The sequence below is a fragment of the Phyllostomus hastatus genome, unplaced genomic scaffold (assembly GCF_019186645.2).
Source record: "Phyllostomus hastatus isolate PE091 unplaced genomic scaffold, TTU_PhHast_1.1 phas_scaffold_78, whole genome shotgun sequence".
Lineage (NCBI taxonomy): Eukaryota > Metazoa > Chordata > Mammalia > Chiroptera > Phyllostomidae > Phyllostomus > Phyllostomus hastatus.
Genome location: NW_025334041.1, coordinates 28,225,874 through 28,248,602, shown reverse-complemented (window position 1 = coordinate 28,248,602; position 22,729 = coordinate 28,225,874). Strand labels below are relative to the sequence as shown.

General features: G+C 42.3%; 1 protein-coding gene across 10 annotated transcripts in view; it reads left to right on the top strand.

Moving 5' to 3' along the window:
* Positions 1–22,729, top strand: part of DYNC1I1 (dynein cytoplasmic 1 intermediate chain 1) — a 285,945-nt gene that overhangs the window by 65,682 nt on the left and 197,534 nt on the right. For all 10 annotated transcript variants that reach the window (XM_045828664.1, XM_045828663.1, XM_045828666.1 and 7 more), the window contains one exon: positions 5,170–5,285. In XM_045828664.1, coding sequence (XP_045684620.1) covers positions 5,170–5,285 — 116 coding nt within the window. The remainder of the gene's footprint in view (positions 1–5,169; positions 5,286–22,729) is intronic.

The window sequence follows — 22,729 nt, the reverse complement described above, 5'->3', positions numbered from 1 at the left end:
AGTTGATAGGACCAGGTGGAGAAAAAGCTTCCAGAACTTTTAGTGGGGAGCCCAGTCCTAGCTCTGGGGAGATGTGGGCCTCACTCACATCACCTCAGGACCGTGCCAGGTCAGCTTCTGAGGGATGGTGGTCCTGCCTCCCCTGCGCCCCCCGCAGCGTCTCTGGCATCCCCTGGCTGACTTTTTCCGTTTTAGATCTAGGATGGACCCTGGAGCCAGTCCTTTAATAGTTTGCACACCGCGGCCTCCTTTGCCTGATACTCATCCGCTCACCCTCTGCTCTGCCTCTGCTCACCTGCACGCCGGGCCCTCTCCTAGTGCTTCGTCAGCTGGGCCCGAGGCGTCTTCCCTATTCAGGGGGGCGAAGGCCTCACCCTCCGGGATTTGGCTACAAGGTGGGGAGGCCCAAGTGAATCTAGTTAAACACGAATCTCCATCTTTCACTCTAATATTTGTAAATCAGTGGTATTCAGCCTTCAGTGAGTGTCAGAATCACAGGGTGGGGTTAGTTGAAACCCAGATTGCTGGACCCTCCCCCGGCCCAGAGTTTCTGTTCAGTACGTTGTGAGTTTGCCTTCTCGCCTGCTCCCAGGTGCTGCTGCTGGCAGTCAGGGACGACACCGTGGGAACCTCTTGTCTAGGGCTCCTCCATTTGCTTTTCTCTGTATTTGTTAAATGCCACAACAAATCCAAATACATGAAGTCTTACACTTCTTAAATGATTTTGAATTGTTTTCTTATAGTTATTTAGAACAATATATACATTTAATTTGGCATTTTTAAAATTTTATCAAAGCCTCTTATTTTAGAATAAATTACCAGGGTGAAAATGCTTACTACGATTTAATAATAATGCCATGTCCACCACTGCACAGATAACTGAAGTGTCTGTTTATGTTTCCATATCATACCTTCTGCCTATTCCCCTCCAGTTCTTCTCTTTTCCCCTCCCTTTCTTTGTCACTTATCTATTTAGTGCCTGCTTTGTACCAGACAGTGAGCTAAGACCCAGGGTACAGAGATCATCAGAAAGAGGTAAATAAGCTTGCAGTTGAGTCAGACATGGAAAGAGATGAACACGAGACACGTGGCAGGGCGATGGTGGCAGTTAACGTGTGTGCAGGAGAGAGGGGGCGAGCTCAGCAGGAGGGGTGGTGGGATCGCAGGGAAGGTGTCCCAGAGTCAGACAGGAAGAGCCCACACGGACTTACAGCCCAATTAGAAGGAAAGGCAATTATAGTAGCACTGGTGCTACAATGTTTTTTTCCTTCTTTGCTAAGTAGTTTAACTTGTACCCTTGAATAACATGATTATGAACTAGTAAGATATTGAAAAAAAAGAAGGAACACAGTGCTCAGTGTTTATACTTTTAAAGAAAATAACTACTGCATAGTTCAACTCAGACAATTTTGTCAGCTGATAAAGTTATAGAAATATTTTAGAAAGTTGAAGAAGATCACTATCACAGGGTTGGACAGATGCATGGATTCCAGGTCAGCTGAGACAAACAGGCCCCTTTCCTCCTAGGAATGGCCCCGGAGAGACTCAGAAGTGAGGACTCATTTGCCGAGAACACAGCTTTGCCCTGGGAGGCGCCACCTCCTGGCTGGCCTTGCTGAACTGGCTGGAGCTCAGAGCAACTGTGTGGTTACTTCCTGAGAATCCTTTCCCACTCTTGTAAAAAGAGCCCATGTGTTTGGGCTTCTACCTTACAAGGCTGTGGGAGTGTGACTCGATGAGTGGGTGAACACACGTCATTAGAAAACAGCAGGGGAACAGGGGTAATTGACAAGGCAGAGTGTGCAAGGACATGGCCCTTGGACTCACTGCTGTACGAGCCACAGCCTCGGTCTGCCACAGCCTTTGTGATTCTGAGCCTAAGTTTTCTCATCTGGCAAACTGGAATATGATGTGAAGCTTTAATAAGAATAAAACAAGACAATGTGTGCAAAGTGTTGACACAGGTACTAAACAATGACAAAATAGCCACAAAGTATAAAAGCATTTGACACAATAAGAAGCATTTAATCAACCTGGAGACTATGTGGAAAGATATAGTAACCTACCAGCACCCTGTAAGAAGTGTTATATAAGGAGTTGCTTTAAAATTATAAATCATTTGAGACAGAATCATCCTCAGGAAAGAAGGACCATAAGTCTATCAATGAATCAACCAATCACATTGGGAAAATCACATGATTGCAACTCAACTTTTATTTACTTTTGGTGGCCTGGGTTGATTTGGGATCATGAACTCCTGAACACGGCAGTGAGGAACTGGTTGAAACTTTTCCATAATTATTGAGAAAAGAAAATAACTTGTTTAGTGGGATAAGATCACTATTCAAGCTAAGTTTTGAAAACTGAGAAGTTTCATGGTGATGATATTTTTAGTTAAAGAAGAAGCAAATGGACTCCCACAAGCAACCAAGATCCATCCATGTGCCATTCCAGGAAATTAGGAGTGTGATTCTTACGTTTTATTGGCAGATTTACCATCCAATCTGCTATCTTAAAGAAACTTTAATTTAGAACATTCATAAGCCTGCCTTCTCTGATTTTTGAAAACAAATATGCATTATTATAATAAGTCACAAAGATAAATTCAAAGCAGAGCTGCTCGAGATGGGAGCTGCTTACTATGTACCAGGCACTAAATTCAGTGCTTTCCAAGTATTAGCTTCATTTAATCTTCACAGTAACTCAGTGATATGGACCCATTTTACAGATAGGAAGCCTGAGGCTTAGAGGAGTCTGTCACTTGTCCAACGCTTTCACATACCATTCGGCTGCTAAGTGGCAAGCAGGGATTTGAACACATTTGCTGTATGTGTACACGACTTAACCGTGACACTGTACTGGCCCACCGGTTGGTTTCAGTTTGCCATGGTGGATTCTAAAATTGCAGATCAGCCTCCTGTCACTCAGTGCCTGCTGCTGGTCGCCCAATAAGTGAGGACACAAGGAAGGCGTACAGCTTACGTCCCATGAGCAGGATGCACAGGAATCCCTGCCTGCAGGTGTAGGTGCCTCTTCACGGGACGGCGGAGATCTCTGGGCCTCGCACAGAAGCCCATCAAAGCCTATGATCCAGGGTGACCTCACCGTGCCAATTCCAAGTGCCAATTACCAGTCCATGTTTCTTTTCCATCTCTTTGCTTGTGGTGAAGACTGACCTCTCGGGGTCTCAGAAGGTGCTCTGAGCTGTTCAACACGAGGAGGCGCTCTGCCTCGAGCTGTAATGGGGTGTCTTCTCGTGTTTTCTTTTCACGTGTTCTTCTTCACGTGCCTGAAGAAAGACCCCCTTCAGGAAGGGAAGCATTCATTGCTGGACCAAGAAGGCTTTAAAATCATACCTGAATTTCTTACCTTGAAACTTGGAACTTTTTACTTTGCCTGGTACTTTGGTTTTCGGTACATTTTATGTGCCATCCCCTGATTCTGTGTGAGGAGGCTGCATGGAAGGGCTGGGGACCCAGCCTGACCCTCCTTACTCTCCCCATCCAGATGCCTGGGCGCGTGGAGTCCCTGCAGCCCCAGGAGGGAGGGTGCGGAGCTGGGGCTGGAGTCCTACTCCCTGGGGCTGCGGAGGCGCTGGCCGGGCTTGTTCCGCAGACCGGCCCTGTGCGCTCATGTCTCCTCTGCGTGCATCCTAGGTCTCACCTCAGTCGTCCAGCAAGTCATGGAAAAAAGTGAAACCCGGAAACAAAGTTTTGTTTTCCCAGAATGTGTAGAAATTCCTGGCAGTGAGATTCATTTTCTTTCATCTTATTATGACTGCTACTAAAAAAATAAATGCAATGAGTCTGTGCCGTCGGCTAGTAATAGTTAAAGACGATGATGTGAGTGGAGTGTGCTTCTGCTGACCCCAGCAAGCTAGAGAATGGGAGGTTTTGGCTAAATGGTTATTTCCCCTTTCTCTCTTTTCCCCTCTCTCTTTCACACAGGCACTGCGTACCTGTAAATACTTAAGAAATATGATATGCTCCGTATTAATACTAAATGTGTATGCAAAACCATTGTTCTAGAAAGTGTCATACATTTACGTCTGTAAATTGTGTCTATGTATGTAGGTAATACATACCTACATTATATGTATATGGTCCATATACTCTGCCCATGACAGTCCTTATAATAAGTACTAGTAAGTACTTAGTAGTATCTCCATTTTACAGATGAGGAAACTGAGGCACAGAGAGGTTAGATAACTTGTTCAAGGTCACAGACGTGGCTAAATGGAGGGGCTGGAGTTTCGGTGCTTTACCACCAGTATGCTGCTTTCATGATGAGGTTTTCCTGGGTGACTCAGGAAGCACTTTTGCAGTAATTTGGAAATCACCATCGGGAACCTTAGGTAGGAGTCTGGCTTCCTGGAGGAAGCCCTGGACCAGGACTCGGGCCAACGGTATTTCAGCCCCGGTTCTCAGCTTCCTCACCTGTAAGCCGGAGATGATTACGACGTTGGCATGTGCCTCACAGAAGTGAAGGACATCTGAGAACACTCGAAGTGCTGCAGAACTGTTCAGAAATTATTCTTTACATGGTCACATGGGAATTCCAAGCTGAACTTTATTGGTGTTAGCCCTGTGCCCTCTCCACTCTTCTGTGCTGTATCATTGTGTCTTTAAACAAACTCATGTGCTGATCTGTGTGAGCTACTTTCCCGGGGAAAGGAGAGGTCTCATGCTCCCCCTTGGAACATCTTCTCATCGCCACACAGAGAACAGGTTACTCCACTGAGGAATCTCTCTTTTCTTCACACTCAAAACACACACCTTTCTTTTGTCCCTTTCACCTAAGAGACTAGAGTTTTATATTACAAGTGAAAATTCCCTTTATGAATTTTAATCAAGCAAAATCCATTCTGAGAGATGCTCAGAATGGAAGGGGTCTCAGCTGAGCGGGACCAACACCTTGTTTTACAGATAGAAAAACTGACAGTCACTGTGAGGGCCCCGCTAGAAATCACCCAGCAGATTAAAGCCAAACTGGGCCAAGAACCCGAGTGTCCCGACTTCCAGCCCAGGGTCAGTTCCACTCACTCATGCTGACCCTTGTACCAGAAGCTGCGGGTGTTTGAGTCTTGCTGTGGTCCTTTGTTTTATTGTTGATAGCTCTTCTGCTGGAATGCCATCCCCTCTCTAAGCATTTGTCCTTTGTTGCTTGCAGACGAAGACTGCATAAGCTGGGAGTGTCGAAGGTCACCCAAGTGGATTTCCTGCCCAGGGAAGTGGTGTCCTACTCCAAGGAAACCCAGACTCCTCTGGCTACACATCAGTCCGAAGGTGAACTGTCTTTTGTTTACTTTCCCTATTATCTTTGGAGACATTGCCAGGGAGTCACACTCTCCTTGTTGATTTCCTCTATTGTTATGAGATCGTCACAGGACACAAACATAGTGACACACTGAAGGCTTAAGTCTCCTTCGTCTCTGATTTTGAAAGCTCTAAAACGGGAACCCCATGGTACTCCTCCAAAGGACCCAACTTGAAACACGGATAACTTAGCGAAGTCACAGTTTATTAAAACTGGGTGGGAGGCCAGAGGAATCGCCAAAGAGTGATACAATAGAAACTTTTCCAAAGTTTATCAATAAGAAGAGTGTGTACATTAACATTCATTTGCAAAAATCAGCTAACTACAGCCCACCACCTGTTCCTCAAAACAGTGTGGTAGGATACAGCCACACCCAGGTGTCTGTGTGTGTGTATGTGGTTGCTTTCTGGCTACAATGCTAAGTTGAGTGGTTGTGACAGAGAATTTATGGCTCACATAGCCCAAAATCTTTAATCTGGGGCTTTAGAGAAAAACTTTGCTGACCCCAGATTGGCTTTGCCAATTTTACCATAATTGAAAAAGCTTTTCAACGCAAGCTCCGCAGAGGTGACTGGGAATTGAACTCATGCCTCCTTCATACATACCAGAACCATCATGTGGAAAAGTTGCATTCAAATCTCAGTGGATCAAAAAAACACATTCATAAGAGATGTTGAAGCTGATAAATCAAAACACTCCCTGGGAGTCCAGAATTACACCAGAGCAGAAGAGGGACCTGTGTATACTTAAAAGAGGATAAGCGAAGTTTGCATCCTTCGAGAATGGAATTATTGTTCTATCTAAGCACATTCTTTTTTTTACTTTATGTTGTTTTATTGCTTGGTGCGGGGAAGAGGATGCCAGAACTCTGGTTTCACTGTTGTTATGTAGTCAGCACTGTGAAAAAGCCATGAGAATGAAAAATGATTCGCATTCCCTGCTTGGTTTATGGCAAATATATATAAATCAGTGCAGTTTGAATTGTGCAAGCTACAGAGCTTTTCAGTTTCAGGTTTAAACACACAAGGCCGAAAGCAAAGTGAAATCTGATTCCTTGAAGTAGAGCGCGGCCTGCAGGCCTTATGAGACCCTTTCCTGGGTAACGCTGGCTGGCATGGGGACCATTCCATTGGTTGGTAGCAGGGCCTTCATTTTTCAAGTCTGATGATGAAATGAGTGTTTAGAAGCAAACACGTAGCACCCTCTGGTGGTGAAATTGGAAACTACCCGCTACAACAAATGTGAGGCCTGTACATTAACGTGGCAGAAAATACAAAGTTAGAAAAGCCTTTGGGAGCTCACCTAGTCTATCCTCGGGCCTCCAGGCAGACCAGGAAGATCGTTAAAAAACAAACTCACCACCCAACCCAAACATTTGTTTATTTGCTGCCAAAGGTATTTGCAGACTGTAGCCCAAGCTGTGTTTATTTAGCCCCAAATTTGACTCATAACATAAAGTTATACAACTGAAATAGGAGAAGGAGTATTTTTTTTTTTTGGAAAATGTGTAGACTTCAGGTATTGGAAAAGGCACAGGAATATTTACAAGGGAAGATAAATTAAGGATGAACGGGCATCAACTCCAGACTTTTAAACTGGACCATCAAAAGGAAAAGGCTGTGTATTTCCCTTTATTACTGCAGAGAGAGCTCGGGAGCCTCATTATGCTGTGGTCCAAGCGGCAGGACAGAAGGAATTTATTTCTCGGCTATTGGCAGAAGTCCATTCTGTTCTGTTAACGAGACTCATAGAGTGTTTTGTGGTGATGGGTATTTCACTAGTTCAGATTCCACAATACAGACTGGACTTCAAAACTAGCTACTGTAGCTCTAGACATTAAAGCCATTGCCAAGGGGTTTGGACAGGAAGAACTTTGGATTTGGGTTCAGCAAATTGTCCTCTCACTGCAGATGACCCCTTGACCTTTGGCTGCCCAGAGTCACCCAGCCACCAGATTGATGAAGGTGCCCAGTGCTTACTTTCACTTGCTCTGTGAAGGAAGATGGCAGAGGGAGGGCCCGGGGCAGCAGGGGGCAGCAGGGGGCAGCAGTCAGCAGAGAGGGTCCACCACACGGCAGGTTTGGGTCGGCTTCTGGACTGGGGGCTTGAGGCCTGGCAATGTCTTCACGACAACTGTAGCCATTTAGGGACAGGAACAATGAACTACTGAATTTGTGACACAGTGAGGCCCCTGAATGGGTGACATTTAAAGCTGTGGTGTGTATAAGAGTCACTTTAGCTCATTATTGCCTATGAGGGAATGATGATTATTTTTTAAAGTCATTATGCAACTGTGGTAAATTTAACATGTCCAAAGTAATGATCTCAGAGCACTGATGTGTTCTACATCTAATGGGGTTCTTGTGCATTTGGTTTTTTACGTGTTCTTATTTTATTCTTTACAATGGAGGGGAAGGTACTTGGGATTTGCCCAAGCCTAACTCTCTCTCCGCTATGTACTAAAATGAACAGTCTCTTAATCTGTGGTCCTAGTGACCTGTTATGAGAAACGCTCCAGAGAGTGATTTAAACCAGGAAGATTTAGGAATGATGTCTGCATGAACATTGAGCCCCTCCCCCAATACAAGTTGAGACCTTCCCTCTCTGCTCCAGGTCATTAGTTGAAGAGAAAGACGGCTGAGATTAGGAAACACTGATTTGGGGGGAGCTGGATCTCTCTGCCCCACAAATATTTTAAACACATGCTTTTTATTCCCAAGTAGAAAGAAAGGGAAAAAAATATGATCCCTGCCAAACTACCTCTGCCTGGCCTGTTATTAATATCTTTCTTTACTGACAGTGAGGTCCTGATATTATTTAGGAAGCCAGTCTTCTGCATCTTTATTAAGGAAAGTGCTGTCTCATAATAGACACCCAATAAATGCTGTTGAGTGACAAAGATGATGCCAGGCATCCTAAAAACTCCAAGTTCTATAATGACCCCTGGCAGAATGAGAATTGAGTAACTTACTGGAAAGATGCAAACCAACCTGGTGGGAGGAAGAGGAACAGGAGACGTATACAACCTGTTGATAATTTTGAAGGATTAGCTGATCTTCTTCTTCATGATATCTTATAAATTGGAAATCAGTGACCTCATGTTGGCCACCCCACCTCCCTTCACTTCCCTCTCATGCCCTGTTTCTTGTATCCAAGAAAGACCAGTTTTCTTGCACTTTCCACGGTGCTGTGCCGCCTCATGTCTCAATACACTTGCACACACTGTCTCCCCGCCTGCAGTGCCATCTGCCTGTTTGCCTTCCTTCAGGACCACAATCAAGGTCAGGTCCTTGGCAATCCCACTTCTGGTTAGTGTCCTCCCTCATACGGGCACAGTTCATTTTCCCCTTATCACGCTGTACTTGATTTCCACTTCAACGCCTACCTTTTAGACTGTGATCTCCTTGAAGGCTTGGTGTGCATTTTTTTTTTACCTTCAGAGCCAACAGAGTGCCTGACACAAAGCAAGGGCTCAGTAGATAACAATGGAAGAAATGAAGAAGGAGAGAGTCATAGAGAAATGAAAAAGAAGGAAGAGAAACTGCTTGTTGCATTTCAGGGAGGATGGATTATGATCCATGCATTAAGGCTACATTGATTTTATGGTTTTTTTTTAAAGATTTCATTTATTTTTAGAGAGAGGGGAAGGGAAGGAGAAAGAGAGGGAGAGAAACATCAGTGTGAGGAGGCAGTGTGGAAGCCCCTCTGGGTTTTCCCAGCAATGCTCATAGTTCACGAGCTCACTGGGGCATTCCTTTCTTTTACGCAGTCTCCGTGCTGCCCCAAGGACTACCAAAGGCCACGTATGACCTTGTGAGGTGTTCACACCTTTGCGGCTCCCCTCTTCTTCTACAAGAAGTGAGGAGAGATCAAAATTAAGATTGGACTTCTCAACGGCTGACAGTTTAATCCTAAATTTCCTGTACCTCAGTGGTCCCAGGAACATAATTCTTTCATACAAAATTGGCAAGTGAAGTGATTTTCCAGAGAACCTAAGTGGAAATGTTGATTCGGAGCCTTACATTTGGAACCAGATAGTTCTGAGGCATAGTTTCCTAACGGGAGCCAGTTCTGAAACACCTGCAGATGAGCTGGGAGCAAACAGGCCGTGGTGCTAGGTCTTCACGCAGCCTCTTCAGTTGGCTCCAACTTCCTGGGTCTTGCACCCCGTCTCTGACTCGTTATTTAAATGAGCTGAGTGTTTGGAGGCAGCCATGGTGGCATCTAGGTTGCAAACTAACATTCCCTCGTGAAGATGACACGCACTAATCTTATTTTTAGCTTCTGTTCCTTAGATAAGAGCTGACACAATTCCAGGGAGAGATTGACATCTGCCTTTTTGTGTGTGTGTGCTTCCTTGAAGTATGCCTGCTATTTCCCCTTTGACACCGGCTTAAAGTGTTAATCCTCTTTCAGAACAAACTGTAGAGCCTCTGGGCCCGTGTTAATAAGGTCAGGGATTGAGGGATCCTCTCTGGGGAGATTAGTTTTCTTTACACAATGTTAATCTCATATCTTGGCAGGTCCCTTAAAAGACCGAAGGAGGGGGGAACTATCTAAGGAACATAGACCTTCCAGGCATTACTTTTGAAAGATATTATTTACATTAAGTAGTCAAAATGTCCTGGTTTTTGAAAAAGCTCATTGTTTTCTCTATCTCTGAACCATTTTTTCAACTACTAATCATTAGAGCTTTGATGGTTTAGTTCTTGATTTGTGTTAGATAATGAAAGGGTATAGCTAGTCTGGATATTCCTGAGGAGAAGCCCTTAAGCTCTGCTTGGGACCAGTGGCAAACCAACACCTATCTCTCAAAAGAATAATAAGGTAATGAAGTGGCTGCACTGTTGCTCTGAAGTCTAAGGACCTTTTCTGTGATTTCCTTTAGAGCTACTTGTCCGATTCTCCCCCGACGATATGGGCACCACTGGATGAGCTGGACTGTGCTTTCTAAGTAAGAAGCCACTTAAAAAGCAGGAGTCCTTTGAGTCACCTGGTCGATGGACTAAATAAGTGCATGCAAGCGTTGACTATGTTGCCTGCAAAAGCCAGAATGACCTACCAAGCAATATGATTCTTAGCATAATAGAAACAAGGTCCTTGCCATATACTTTGGAGTTTAACAGATCACTAGACCCATAGAAAGTTTTCTGAAGTGGCAGGTCTCTGTATTTTTAAAGATTTGTCTCCCATCCTCTAGCCTACCCATGCTGTAACAAAATAGTGATGACACCAATCCAGTGCACTCTCCGGGTGCTGTTGGCATGATGCCCTGCATTGAAGGGAAGATGGCCACGGTCTGTAGATAGAACCAAGGAGCTAGCTCAGCCCTGCTATAAACTGATGACAATGTGCGGAGAAGTGAGGTGGTTCTTCTCTGGCTGTCAGGCAAGGCTTCGTGTAGAATGTGGTTTGGGGGCGCTCTCAGGCCTCCGTATTCTCCCCCACATTCAATTTCCTATCATTTCTTGGTCGGCCCTGTCACTTTCACATAATGAGCTGGTGGGGCTGCAATTCAACAGAATAAAGTCAGGAAGCCACAAAATTTAAAATTTGCGTTTGATTTTGGCAGACATATATGCAGACATTTATCACAACCAGAGAAATTCCCTGGGCCTATGCCGTGAGGTAAAATATAGAAATTTGAGCTTGTCATCTCGTCTTTAAGCTGTCCAGTCCCATTAGGAGCCTCTATCTCGCCTGAGCATCTTTAAACTCTTCACGCCATTGACACTATTCAATGGCAGTGACAGTTTGATCCCTTAAATCCTTCTTTTCAATGGACACTTCATTAAAGATCACCACAGCAGGAAAAAATCCAGTTATCTGTTACGGCTGACAAGTTTTCATTCTTGAACTCCAACTGAATTTTCATTTTCTTCAACCCCTATTAGGGCAAATAACCAACACCAATTCCCCAAGTGACTATCTTCTGATACCAATTTCTTTACCAGTCTGGGATTGTGGTTGCCAACAGTAGAAAATAACTCTGGTTAACTGAAATGGAAAAGGGATTTGTTGAAAAGATAGGGAATACTTGGTGGAATTGACAATAAGTTAGAGATTTAGGTCAGGAATAGAAAGAAGGCAGCCCTAACCCTCAATGTGACTGCATTGGGACACAGGGTTTTAGGAGGTAATTAAGGTTAAATGAGGTCACCAGGGTAGAATCCTCATCTGATAGGATTGGTGGCCTCATAAAAGGAAGAAGAGAGGTCTGTCTTTCTCTCTCTCCACATGCATGCACCGAGGAAAGGCCAAGTGAGGACATGGTGTGGAGGAGTCAGCAAGCCAGGAAGAGAGCTCCCACTCGAAAGTGAATGTGAATCGGCTAGTAATTTGATCTTGGACTTCCCAGCCTCCAGAACTGGGAGAAAATAAATTGCTGTTGTTTAAGCCTCTCAGGCTATGGTATTTTGCCATGGCAGCCATGCTGTCTGAGCTAACATAACAAGGCCATGCTACAGAATCTGTTCAGCCTGGTAAGAAGATGTAAAGCTCCTGGACTTCCAGTCACTGGACAACCATCATTATGCTCAGGATTTAAACTCTGTAGTCACTGCTGCCTTGTAAACCTCCAGCTCCCCCAGCACTTTGACCATGCTCCCTCAAGATTTAAAGAGCTGTATGGAAGTCCACTAGCTCAGCCTGAGTTACCTGCCCTGCCTTAGCTGAGAGGGGCCAGGCAGAGAAACCACTACCCTGGCCCAGCTTCCCTAATCTTAGAGGAAGCTATGACTCTACTTTGACCTGGTTTGCTATACTCCCTTCCAACAAAAGGTGTTCAGTTACTGGACACCCAAAAATATACACTTAACAAAATGCCCCCTCTGGTGTGACAAGAAAAAAAGGTAGGCAAAGAGACAAATTATAGAAATTATATTTATTATGTGCTCATTGCATTCCTGTATGTTATTGTACTTGTACTGTTGCTACAGAATTTACTCACCTTATGGAATAAATCAGAAATGCGGAGAGAATGTAGCTCTTTTATTTTGTCCTCAGTTGTTTATAATACTATTGCCAGGGGAAAATGGGAAAAATGCATGAAATAAACAACTTCAGTACAATTTCTTGCTTATTTTAAGCAGACACAGTTGGTATGTTCAGTTAAAATTGGGCAGAAATTTTCAAATTGTAATGGACACTCACTCTCACCTACTTGTCTCCCTAAGGTCATGGCCAAGTATAGAGGGGGAGAGGATGAGGTTTACATGACCTGATGGCCTCGGTGGTGCCTCATGCCGGTCCTTCCCAGTATGCTGGCTGACTTCCGCTGTTCTCTGATATGATGTTCTCTGTCCACCTGGGCACTGGCACCCGGTGCTATAGCATGCAGCTGGTGAGCTGCGGCTGTGCTTTTGGCTTGGCATGATGTTCTTTGGCCTGGTCTCCTCTCAAATTTCATTGTCTCTAGACTCTGAGTTAATATCCTGTTCTCTATATATAGCCTCTGGCCTAGAAGTCTATCCCCAGCCCATGCTACATATTCCCTTATTCCACCACAGTAGACTTCCTAGCAGATTGGCTCTCAATTCAGTGTCCATGCCTCAGATGATCTGAGGGAGGCTCAGAAGCACTCACCAGTTACCTCTGCCTTATTGCACCAGCCAACTCCAATGAGGCTGGTTACCCTGTGGTGAATGAGACCTGTTACATAATGGTCTTTTCCTAGATTCCCAAACAAGGAACATGGTTCAAGGGTTCCCATGTTCATGTGTCTTCTCAGTCATCCAACACTCCGCCTTTTCCAGTGCTTCTCCCCAGAAAGTAGAATGCCAGATATATTTGACAATTTTTCTCTTCTGTTCCCTAAATAGTCCTTTCTTTGCCACTTATCTGAAAATAAATTTAGCCCCCAATAGGGCAAAATAAACAACACCAATTCCTCAAGTGACTGTCTTCTGATACCAATTTCTACACTCTGATACACAATTTATACATTTAGGAAAGGAGTAGACAGAAGGACTGACCATTACTGTGTTTTGACATTCTAAATAATAAGAAAAAGGAATTTGGAATATCTTTTCTACCTCAATTAAATCTAGCTGTCGTCCTACTGTGGGATTCTAAAATTCAGTTTTTTTAAAAGGGAGCTGAATCCTTTTTTTAAAGAGATTTTATTTATTTACTTTTAGAGAGAGGTAAGGGAGAGAAAAAAGAGGGAGAGAAACATCAGTGTATGAGACATACATCAATTGGTTGCCTCTCGTACACCCCCAACTGGGGACCTGGCCCACAACCTAGGCGTGAGCTGCTGACTGGGAATCGAACCAGCAAACTTTTGGCTCATAGGCCAGTGCTCAATCTACTGAGCCACATCAGCCAGGGCAGTAGCTGAATCTTTAGTTGTTTTACTTTCATTCTTCTATATCAGATTCTATCAAATTCTGTGAAATGAATTTGATTCATTCATTTGATTCATTCATTCTATCAAATGAATGACTTAGGTAGATGAGAGTGAAGATCACTATGTTCAGAAACAAAAATAGGAAAGTACATTTGTGATTTTCAAATGTAACTCTCGCTGCACACCAAAATGAAGAGAATGTTTTTGTTCATTGCTCCTGATCAGTGATAGGGTCAAGAAATACTGGGACTAAAGAACACTAAGGGGCATATCAAGCCTTTAATTCCCTTGAGGATAATAATTAATATGTCAACTAACTCAAGAAGTATGTAAAAGTTCCACTTCCAACATGGCAACATGGGGAGCTAGCTCTGTGAATCTGCTTTCCAGTAAAACTAGTGAAAATTGTTCTTATAAAACCCATTCAAAGTCTCTGGAAATGGTCCTATGGTCATACAGCAATTTTTTAAATAATTTATTCAAGAAAATTTGGTAAAACAGGGTAAGAACAGAGTCTGTGGTGTTTGAATCACAACCTGCTCTCTTCCTCCCTCTTCCCAGTTCAGCTAGAAGCAAACTACACTGCAAATGGGTACATCAAAGAACACAGAGGTATCTCTCCTCCCAGCTCTCAGTTGGAGAGCTGTGGCATCTTCCTGGGGTGGAGCAGGATATTAGCATTTCTATTTCTGCCCCAAGCTAACTGTTACAAAGCTTAAGTTCCAAGCAAGAGCAGCTGAGATATGGGTGCTCTCTTCTTCAGGCTAGTCCTGATTTGAGGAATGGGAACTTTACCTTGGGTTCAGCATCCTAAAAATACTGGAACCACTATCACCCTCACTTCAAGTTCATGTGTAAAGCAGAGGTTCTCTTCAAGGGGAGACAAGCCAAATAGGTCAGAAGCTTACAGTTCTGAACACGGGTGTCACTCAGAATGTTGCCACTCTCTGTCCCCCAACTCTAGAGTCCTGGCTCAGAGGTTTTTCCCAGGGAAAGAAACACGTCATAAAAAAAGCTCAGAATCTCTTCCCAAAGAAGCTGACTTCATTTGCAACAGAATATGGGCATATTTAATCCTAAGGAAATTCTCAAAACAATGGAGGTTACTGTGTAACGTAATTAAGAAGCAACTGATAGAGGCATTTGAGATATAAGCTGAGCTATTGGCCAGCTAGTTACCCAAACAGAACCATGGAAACAGGCAGCTAAGAAGACCCTTCCTGGGATAAGAAAAATCTCAACTGATCTAAAAAACTATCCCTATATGCCAAGTGGGTTCTGGACTTATTGGGGAGATCACTTCATAAATTATATAAATGTCTACCCACTATGTGGTATACCTGGAACTAATATAAAATAATATTGAATGTCAACTGTAATTGAAAAACAAACAAAATAAGTAAATACATTTAAATAGAATAAAAGACTATCCCTGTAAAGGAACCTGAATTCAATTAAATCAATCTGTTGAGATATCTGTGCCCCAGAGCATTGTTGCTGAAAACAACAGCAATCAGTCAATAACCAATGGAACTTAGCAGCTGGGTGTGGTCAAGGGAAGGGACAGTTAAAGGGACTGCAAAAGACTGTCACCCTGGGATGTCTATGCACATACACAAGGCTGCACCCTCCTAGGAGCAATGTCAGAGGTTTCACACTGTGGGTGGGAGCAGGTGGGGGAGAACAGACATGTCCAAAATAATTCAATCACTAAACAAATAAGCAAGCAAATAGCAGTAACCAGCACCCAAGGAAGGGGAAGGGGATCGACCAATATCCAAAATCTCTAAAGTATATTATCGAAAATAGTCAGTTTCCAACAACAACGGCAAAAGTGAAGCATGCAAAGAAACTGGCAAGTTAGACAGGGGGAAAAGTAGGCAAAAGAAACAGTCTGTGAGAGTGACCAGATGTTCGTTCGATACAGTAGATAAAAATTTGAAAGTACATGAAGATATTACAAAAACTGAAAAGAAAAATTTGTTAGAGAGCACAATGGCAAATTGAAACAGCAGGAGAAAGAATTGGCAAACCTGAAGGTAGAGTGATAGAGCATTCAACCCGAAGATCAGAGAGAAAAAAACAACGAAGAAAAATGAGATCCTCAGAGCAATGTGGGATACCATTTGATGAATCAGCACACATGTTATGGGAGTGCCAGAAGTGACAGATAAAGGGGCATAAAATATTTGAAGAAATAATGGCTGAAAATGTCTCAAATTTGATAAAAACTGTTACCTACCAATGCAAGTGTCTCAACAAATAGAGTAAATTCAAAGAGTTCCAGAAAAAGACACATCATAGTAAAAAATATTAAAAACAACAGAGAAAAAGGAATTTTCACTTACAGGGGAACCCGCTAAGATTAACAATGGACATTTCATCAGAAACAATCACAGCTAGAAGACAGTGGGATAACATATTTAAGGTGCTCCAAGAAAAAAAACTGTCCACCAATAAATGTAAACCAAACAAAAACTTTCTTTCAGAAATGAAGGTGAAAAAAAGACATTCCCAGGTAAGCAAGGAGAGAATCTGTTGCTAACAGACCCACCTTATGAAAATACTAAAAGAAGTTCTTCAGCTTGGGAGCCAGTGGTCTCAGACAGTAAATCAGACCCACTAGTAACACCATAAAGGACGTGGGTGAGAGCAAAGCTGCATTTGGGCTAAGAAAATGATTCCAAATGGTACTCGGAATCACCAAGAACAAATGAAGAAAATAAAATACTAAAGCTAAATAACAAAAGCTATAAGTGTATAATTGCTCTCTTTTTTCTCTCAACTTCTTTAAAATACATAACATTATATAAAGTAATAATTATAATAATGCATTCTTGGCTTTATAACATATATAAATATATTACATATAATAATAGCATAAAAGAAGGAAAGAGCATAGAGCTGTATAGGTGCAACATTTTTGTGTGTTACTGAAATTAAGTTAGTATAAATCTAAAGCAGACTCTGATAAGTTAAGCATCTTGGTATGTAGCCTAGAAATCTACCCCAAGCCTGTTACATGGTAAGCGAATTCCATCCACTTAATGCACTTCTCACTCACATCTGATGTTTCCTTCCATATAAAGCTCAGTTAGAGTAATACTCCTGACCTCTTGCTGCCCCTGCACTCACTTGACCCCACCGGAAAGGAAGAGAGAGAGAGAGAGAGAGAGAGAGAGAGAGAGAGAGAGAGAGAGAGAGAGAGAGAGAGAGAGAGAGAGAAAGTAAGTTATCACTATTATTATAGAGCCCTAGCAAAGAATGAAATTTCCTATAAAATTCTCAGTGTAGGATCCCAGTTTTGTTAATAATTTGAATGGTTTTGTTGCAAGAAAGCATTTATCTGAGTGAGAAGCTTTCCTTTTCATAAAATAAGATCATTTTTTGAGCTATGAGAGAAGAGTTGATCTCATTTAATGCCCCCAAATTTGTAGTGTGAAATTTGTGTCCTTATGTTCAATAGAGCAAGTGGTCATTCTCAGTGTGAGTGTGGCATATTGAAGACTCAGGATGTTGCTAAATGTTTTTCTAGTACTGGAAAAAAAAGAGTGAGTTGATAGCTCAAAGAAAGTGAGAATAACCTTCAGTTCTCTCTACCTGATGATTCTCTGGTGTCATTTGGCAGTCCCTGACAGCCCACTCACATTTCCTGATTAAGTAAGCAGTTGGGGTCAGGCATGTGGTCATGCATAGAATGGTATGCTGGATCATATTAGTTCCTAGGCAAAATGCAAAATAGGATGAAATGTATATTAATATGATGAAATTGTGTGAGTTTGTAATGTAGTAACTGTTCACAGAGAGTGGAATTTGCTTTGTGTATCATTAGTCTCATAATTCCCATTGGTTCCATCCTTGCTCTCTGCCTGAGGACACCCACGTTTATGTGTGCTTTCCTACTTGCAGGGCTACCATGTCAAATTCCTTTCCATTCCTATTTTCTCCACTGTAGCTCCTACTTAAAAAAATGTCCTCTTTCTCTTGAGCAACCATTTTGATTTGTTTGGACATCACAAAATTCCTATCTTTTTTCAACCCTTGCTTTCAGAGGATATTACAACAATAAATGAGAAAATGATTGGAAAATTCCTTTCCTTAAACTATTATCTCAAATGATAATAGCTTGGTTTTGGTGCTGGAGGACTGAGGAAATGGGTATGTAATACCAATTTTCCCCTCATAAAATGGATCAGGACAGTGTTTTTGCCAAAATTGAGAGCTTCTTAGTAATGATGAGTTTTGAGATCTGCCTATTTTCCCAGACAAAGAACACAGGGAGATGTACCATATTTCTTAACGTACCTGAATAGAGAGTTAGAGCAGCTGTTATGCTTGCACAGTGGTAACCTCAGCAGAGTCATCTCGCAGAACTAAATAGTGGTCCAATCATCTTCAGGTGCCCCGGACAAGCAGTGATTTTGTCTGCCAGAGGGACTCTTGGGTGGGCCGGTGGTAATGTATCTCCCAATAACCATTATTAGAAGTGTCAGTCTAGGTAAATGCATGCTCATCTGGGTCCATTTTATCTTATTTTGTTCTGATTTAACCCAGATCTTGCGATCCAAGTGTTATGTTGAGCATTAGTTTACTGAGGTTTGGTGAAATTTGAAGAGGAGGGAAAAATGTTCCTCTGTACCCTTACAGAGACAACACACTGAGGAAATAGGACTTTTCCCTCCCTAGTTTGGTAATCCTTGGCTTGGCATATTTGGGTAAGAAAATGAAAGGTTTGCCCACATAGTTGAAATCTCTCGTCACATTATATCATCTGAAGCCTATTTGTATGTTGGGATCATTTTATTTGGTTTTGGTTAGACATAAAAGTGTTTTGTGGTCTCCTATTTTTTCAAGGCCTTCTGGCTTTTGGAAAATTGAGTGATTTCATCCCTGTCCGGGTTTCCTAGTGAAATCTCGCATTTTTACTCACATTACTTGATCAATTAGTTATGTCAGCTGCCCTAAATGTGCCTTTTTATTAATAGCACCTTTTATCAACTCATTGGAATTAGACGTTGCAACCACAGTCTGAGTGAGGCTGGTAACATCTTGCAATAATTTATTAATATTACTTTAAAAAATGCCACCACAATCATGCATTCGTGAACTTTCTGGATGTGTCTCTGTGTGAGGAATTGCATTTGTATTATTATTAGTTCTGACAAACTGGATTAGGTCTTGGCTATTGTTAAGTAGTTCTATCTGACCTCAAATCTACTGAGAGATGCAGCATTTTTAATGAATTTAATTAAAACTGCATGCAGTTTGTGGAGTTGCCTCTAGCCAATATGCCATTCTTCTTGACTGAATGGAGTTTCTGCTAATGTGTAATGATGTTTTATATGAGAAATGTTTGAAACCCCTTCATAGTATCCCCAAGGTAGTTTCCATGCAATGACATGGTGATGAAATATTAAAATCATAAAAAAAAATTTCTACTTAAGTGAGTCATGTTTATACTAAGCAATGTATGCACAAATGTGTTAAACATGTTTGTTGAAGCTGTGGGAGACATAGGTTGTATTTCAACAGCAGCAATATGTTGGCAATGAAAGATTTTTAAGAAATTCAACTCTGGAAACACTTGGACAATCTGCTATGTGTATTATTCTTTGAAGTATAAAAAAAGGCCATTATGGAATTTCTTTTTAACATTTAGTTCATTTGGCCAACTAGTTTTAATGATTATCCCCTAAAAAAATAAGAATTATATATAAAGGTGGCTCTGAGCATCACTTTTAAACAGTCTTGGAACACATCAGTGGTAGAATGTTGTCTTTTTTCAAGACAAAGACATCCACTGCACTTTCTTTTTCTTAATTATTTTAAAATTATATTTTATTGGTTATGCTCTTACAGTTGTCCCAATTTTTCCCCCTTTGCCCTCCTCCATTCAGTACCCCATACTCCCTCTCGGAATCCTCACACCATTGCTTATGTCTGTAGGTCACAAGTGTAAGTTCTTTGGCTACTCCATTTCCTATACTGTACTTTACATCCCCATGGCTATTCTGTAACTACCTGTTTGTACTTCTTAATCCCCTCACCTCTTCACCCATTCCCCCACATCCACTTCCCATCTGGCAACCATCAAAATGCTCTCTGTATCCATGATTCTGTCTCTGTCCTTCTTATTTATTTAGTTTGGGTTTTTTTAGATTCAGTTGTTGATAGATATGTATTTATTACCATTTTACTCTTCATAGTTTTGATCTTCTTTTTCTTAAGCCCCTTTAGCATTTCATATAAGAATGGTTTGGTGATGATGAACTCCTTTAGTTTTTTTAATTTGTTTGTTTTATTTTTTGTCTGGGGAGCTTTTTATCTGCTCTTCAATTCTAAAAGATAATTTTGCTGGGTAGAGCAATTTTGGCTGTAGGTCCCTGCTTTTCATGACTTTGAATATTTCTTGCCAGTCCCAATTAACCTGCAAAGTGTCTCTAGAGCAATCAGCTGACAGTCTTATGGGAACTCCCATGTAGGTAACTAACTTCTCCTGTTGCTTTTAAGATTCTCTTTTTATCTTTAACCTTTGGCATTTCAATTATGATGTGCCTTGGAGTGGGCCTCTTTCCATCCATCTTGTTTTGGACTCACTGTGCTTCCTGGGCTTGTGTGTTTATTTCCTTTACCAAATTAGAGAAGTGTTCTTTCATTATGTTTTTCAAATAGAGCTCCAATTTCTTGCTTTTTCTCTTCTCCTTCTGGCATCCTTATCATGTGAATGTTGCAGTGCTTGAAGTTGTCCCAGAGACTGTTTACACTATCCTCTTTTTTCTTGGTTTCTTTTTTCTTCTTGTTCTGGCTGGTTGTTCTCATTGGTTTGATTCTTGGCTTCACCCACTCTACTGTTGTTTCCCTGTAAATTGTTCCTTATTTCAATTAATGAATTATTTGGTTCTGACTGGAACTTTTTTATGCTGCTGAGGTCCTTGCTAAGTTCTTTGAGCATCCTTATAACCAGTGTTTTGAATGCTGCATCTGATAAATTGCTTATCCCCAAGCTAGGCACTCAAGGCACACTCTTTGTGTGGGTGGAGTACCCCCTCCTCTTGTACTTGAGCCTTGGTTGCTGTTGGCAGATCAATGAGAGGGATTTATCCAGGTCAGTCAGCTACACGGATTGGCTGTGACCACTGACCGCCAACCTCTAACCTTCATAGAGGATGTGTTATGCAGGAGCAGGGTGGTGGTGCTCTAATGTGGTCTGTAGCTGTCCACTGGGTGCACTAGCTCTGGGGATTCCCAAGTGGTGTAGGCCAAGGTCAGCCCCGACCTGTGTTTTGCCTCTGGCCACCCTGACTGAACTGTAAAGCAATCTGAGATGGCTGCTACTTGTGCTGGGCTTGGAGATTCCCAGGCAAAGCAAAGCTGTGGATCTAAGCTGGCTGCTGCTAATGCCGGGCCTGGGGCTTACTAAGTCCAGCTGTTGCTTGTTTGATAGGATTTAAGAAGTTGTGAAGCATGAGCCAAGACCAGCCATTCACATGGAAAAGCAGCTTGGGTGGGCTAGTAAATTGGGAGGGGAGTCTCTGAGGGTCTCCAAGATGGATCAAACAGCGTAAGCCAGGTTGATGGAGTCCTAGATATTGTACCAGCTTGCTAGTTCTGTGCGGGGGGGGATTTAGAAAAGGGACGATGGACTCTGCCTGCCCCGATGCCAGACACTTCAGTTTCTCCCTGTATACTACTGGTGCCTTTCAAGCGCTACCCCAGTGCTGGACTTCGGAGGAAGTGAGTCTGAGTAGGTGAGTCTGTGTGTGGGTTCTTTAAGAGGAACTACTTGTGGTTCTAGCAGTTTCTTTCACCAACTCAATCTCCACTGGTTTTTGCAGCCAGAAGCTGTGGAGACTTATCCTCCTGGCACTGGAACCCTGGACTGGTACTCCTCAGTGAATAGGCTGGTTCTCCTCACTCCTGCGATATCTCTCCTGAATTTTTATCCACCACAAGTGGGTGTGTGGCCAGCCTGTTTCGCATGTGTACTCCTCGTACCAGTCTGGATGGATGTGGTTTCTTTAATTCTGTGGTTGTCAGACTTCCATTCAACTCAATTTCTGATGGTTGTTCTATATTTTAATTATAATCTTGATATAGTTCTGTGAATAGGCAAGCCATGCCTGCCTACACTGCCATCTTGACTGGAAGTACACATTTTCTTAATGTTTTAAAAGAAGGAATTGTTTAATAAAACTTTATGGAGGGGGCCAAATGAAGCGTTCTGATTGAATAGACTCAAATTTTGACTCTGGACGTTGATCTTTGATGATAATGATGGGAGAACAGCAGGGAAGTAACACTCCTCTTGAGGATTTTTCTCATCATCTTTTAAAATGTCAAAACACTACTGAGGAACTCAGTCTTTTCTATCATCTCTATTAAGTGTATAACAAAATGTCTGATGATTGCGTAGAACCAGCAGAGCTGAGGCTTAGAGGTTTTGTAAGACTCTGGAGAGGAAGTGGTCCAGTGGAAGGCAGAAGGCTCCAGGTAGGTGTGTAACAGTCTGGGAAGAATTTCCTCTACATGGAAGTTGGTAAGTAAGAGAGATGAACTAACTCAGAGTGGAGACGTCTAGTGAGCAAGGAGGGAAACAATGAACTTTCCTTGGGAAGACAGTGGAAGTGAAAGAAGGTCACCAGAATCTTGGACAGTGATTTCTTGAGAAGTCAATGAAATGGACGACTGGCACAAACAATGAAGAGGTTGAAGGGATAACAGAGGCAAAAACAGCTCACAGGCTGCATAGACAGCAGTGGTCTCTATTTCTTCTCTGAGCTTCATTTCTTCATTGACCTCATAGGCTTATGGTAAAGATCAAATGTAGTCCATGTAGAGAAAAATCCATGTAAAATACTAAGCACAATACTTGTTATAAAGGTTCATAACTTTTATCTTAAAATCACCATGGCACTTATTTTGGCTAGATGCCTTAATGGTTCCATAAGATGATCTACGTGTTAATTCAAAAATCACCAAATATCCTCTCTCTCCTAGGAACTTTATCTTTTCTCCAGCTCTGAATGGCATGTTATTTTTGAATTTTTATCGTTAGATATACAC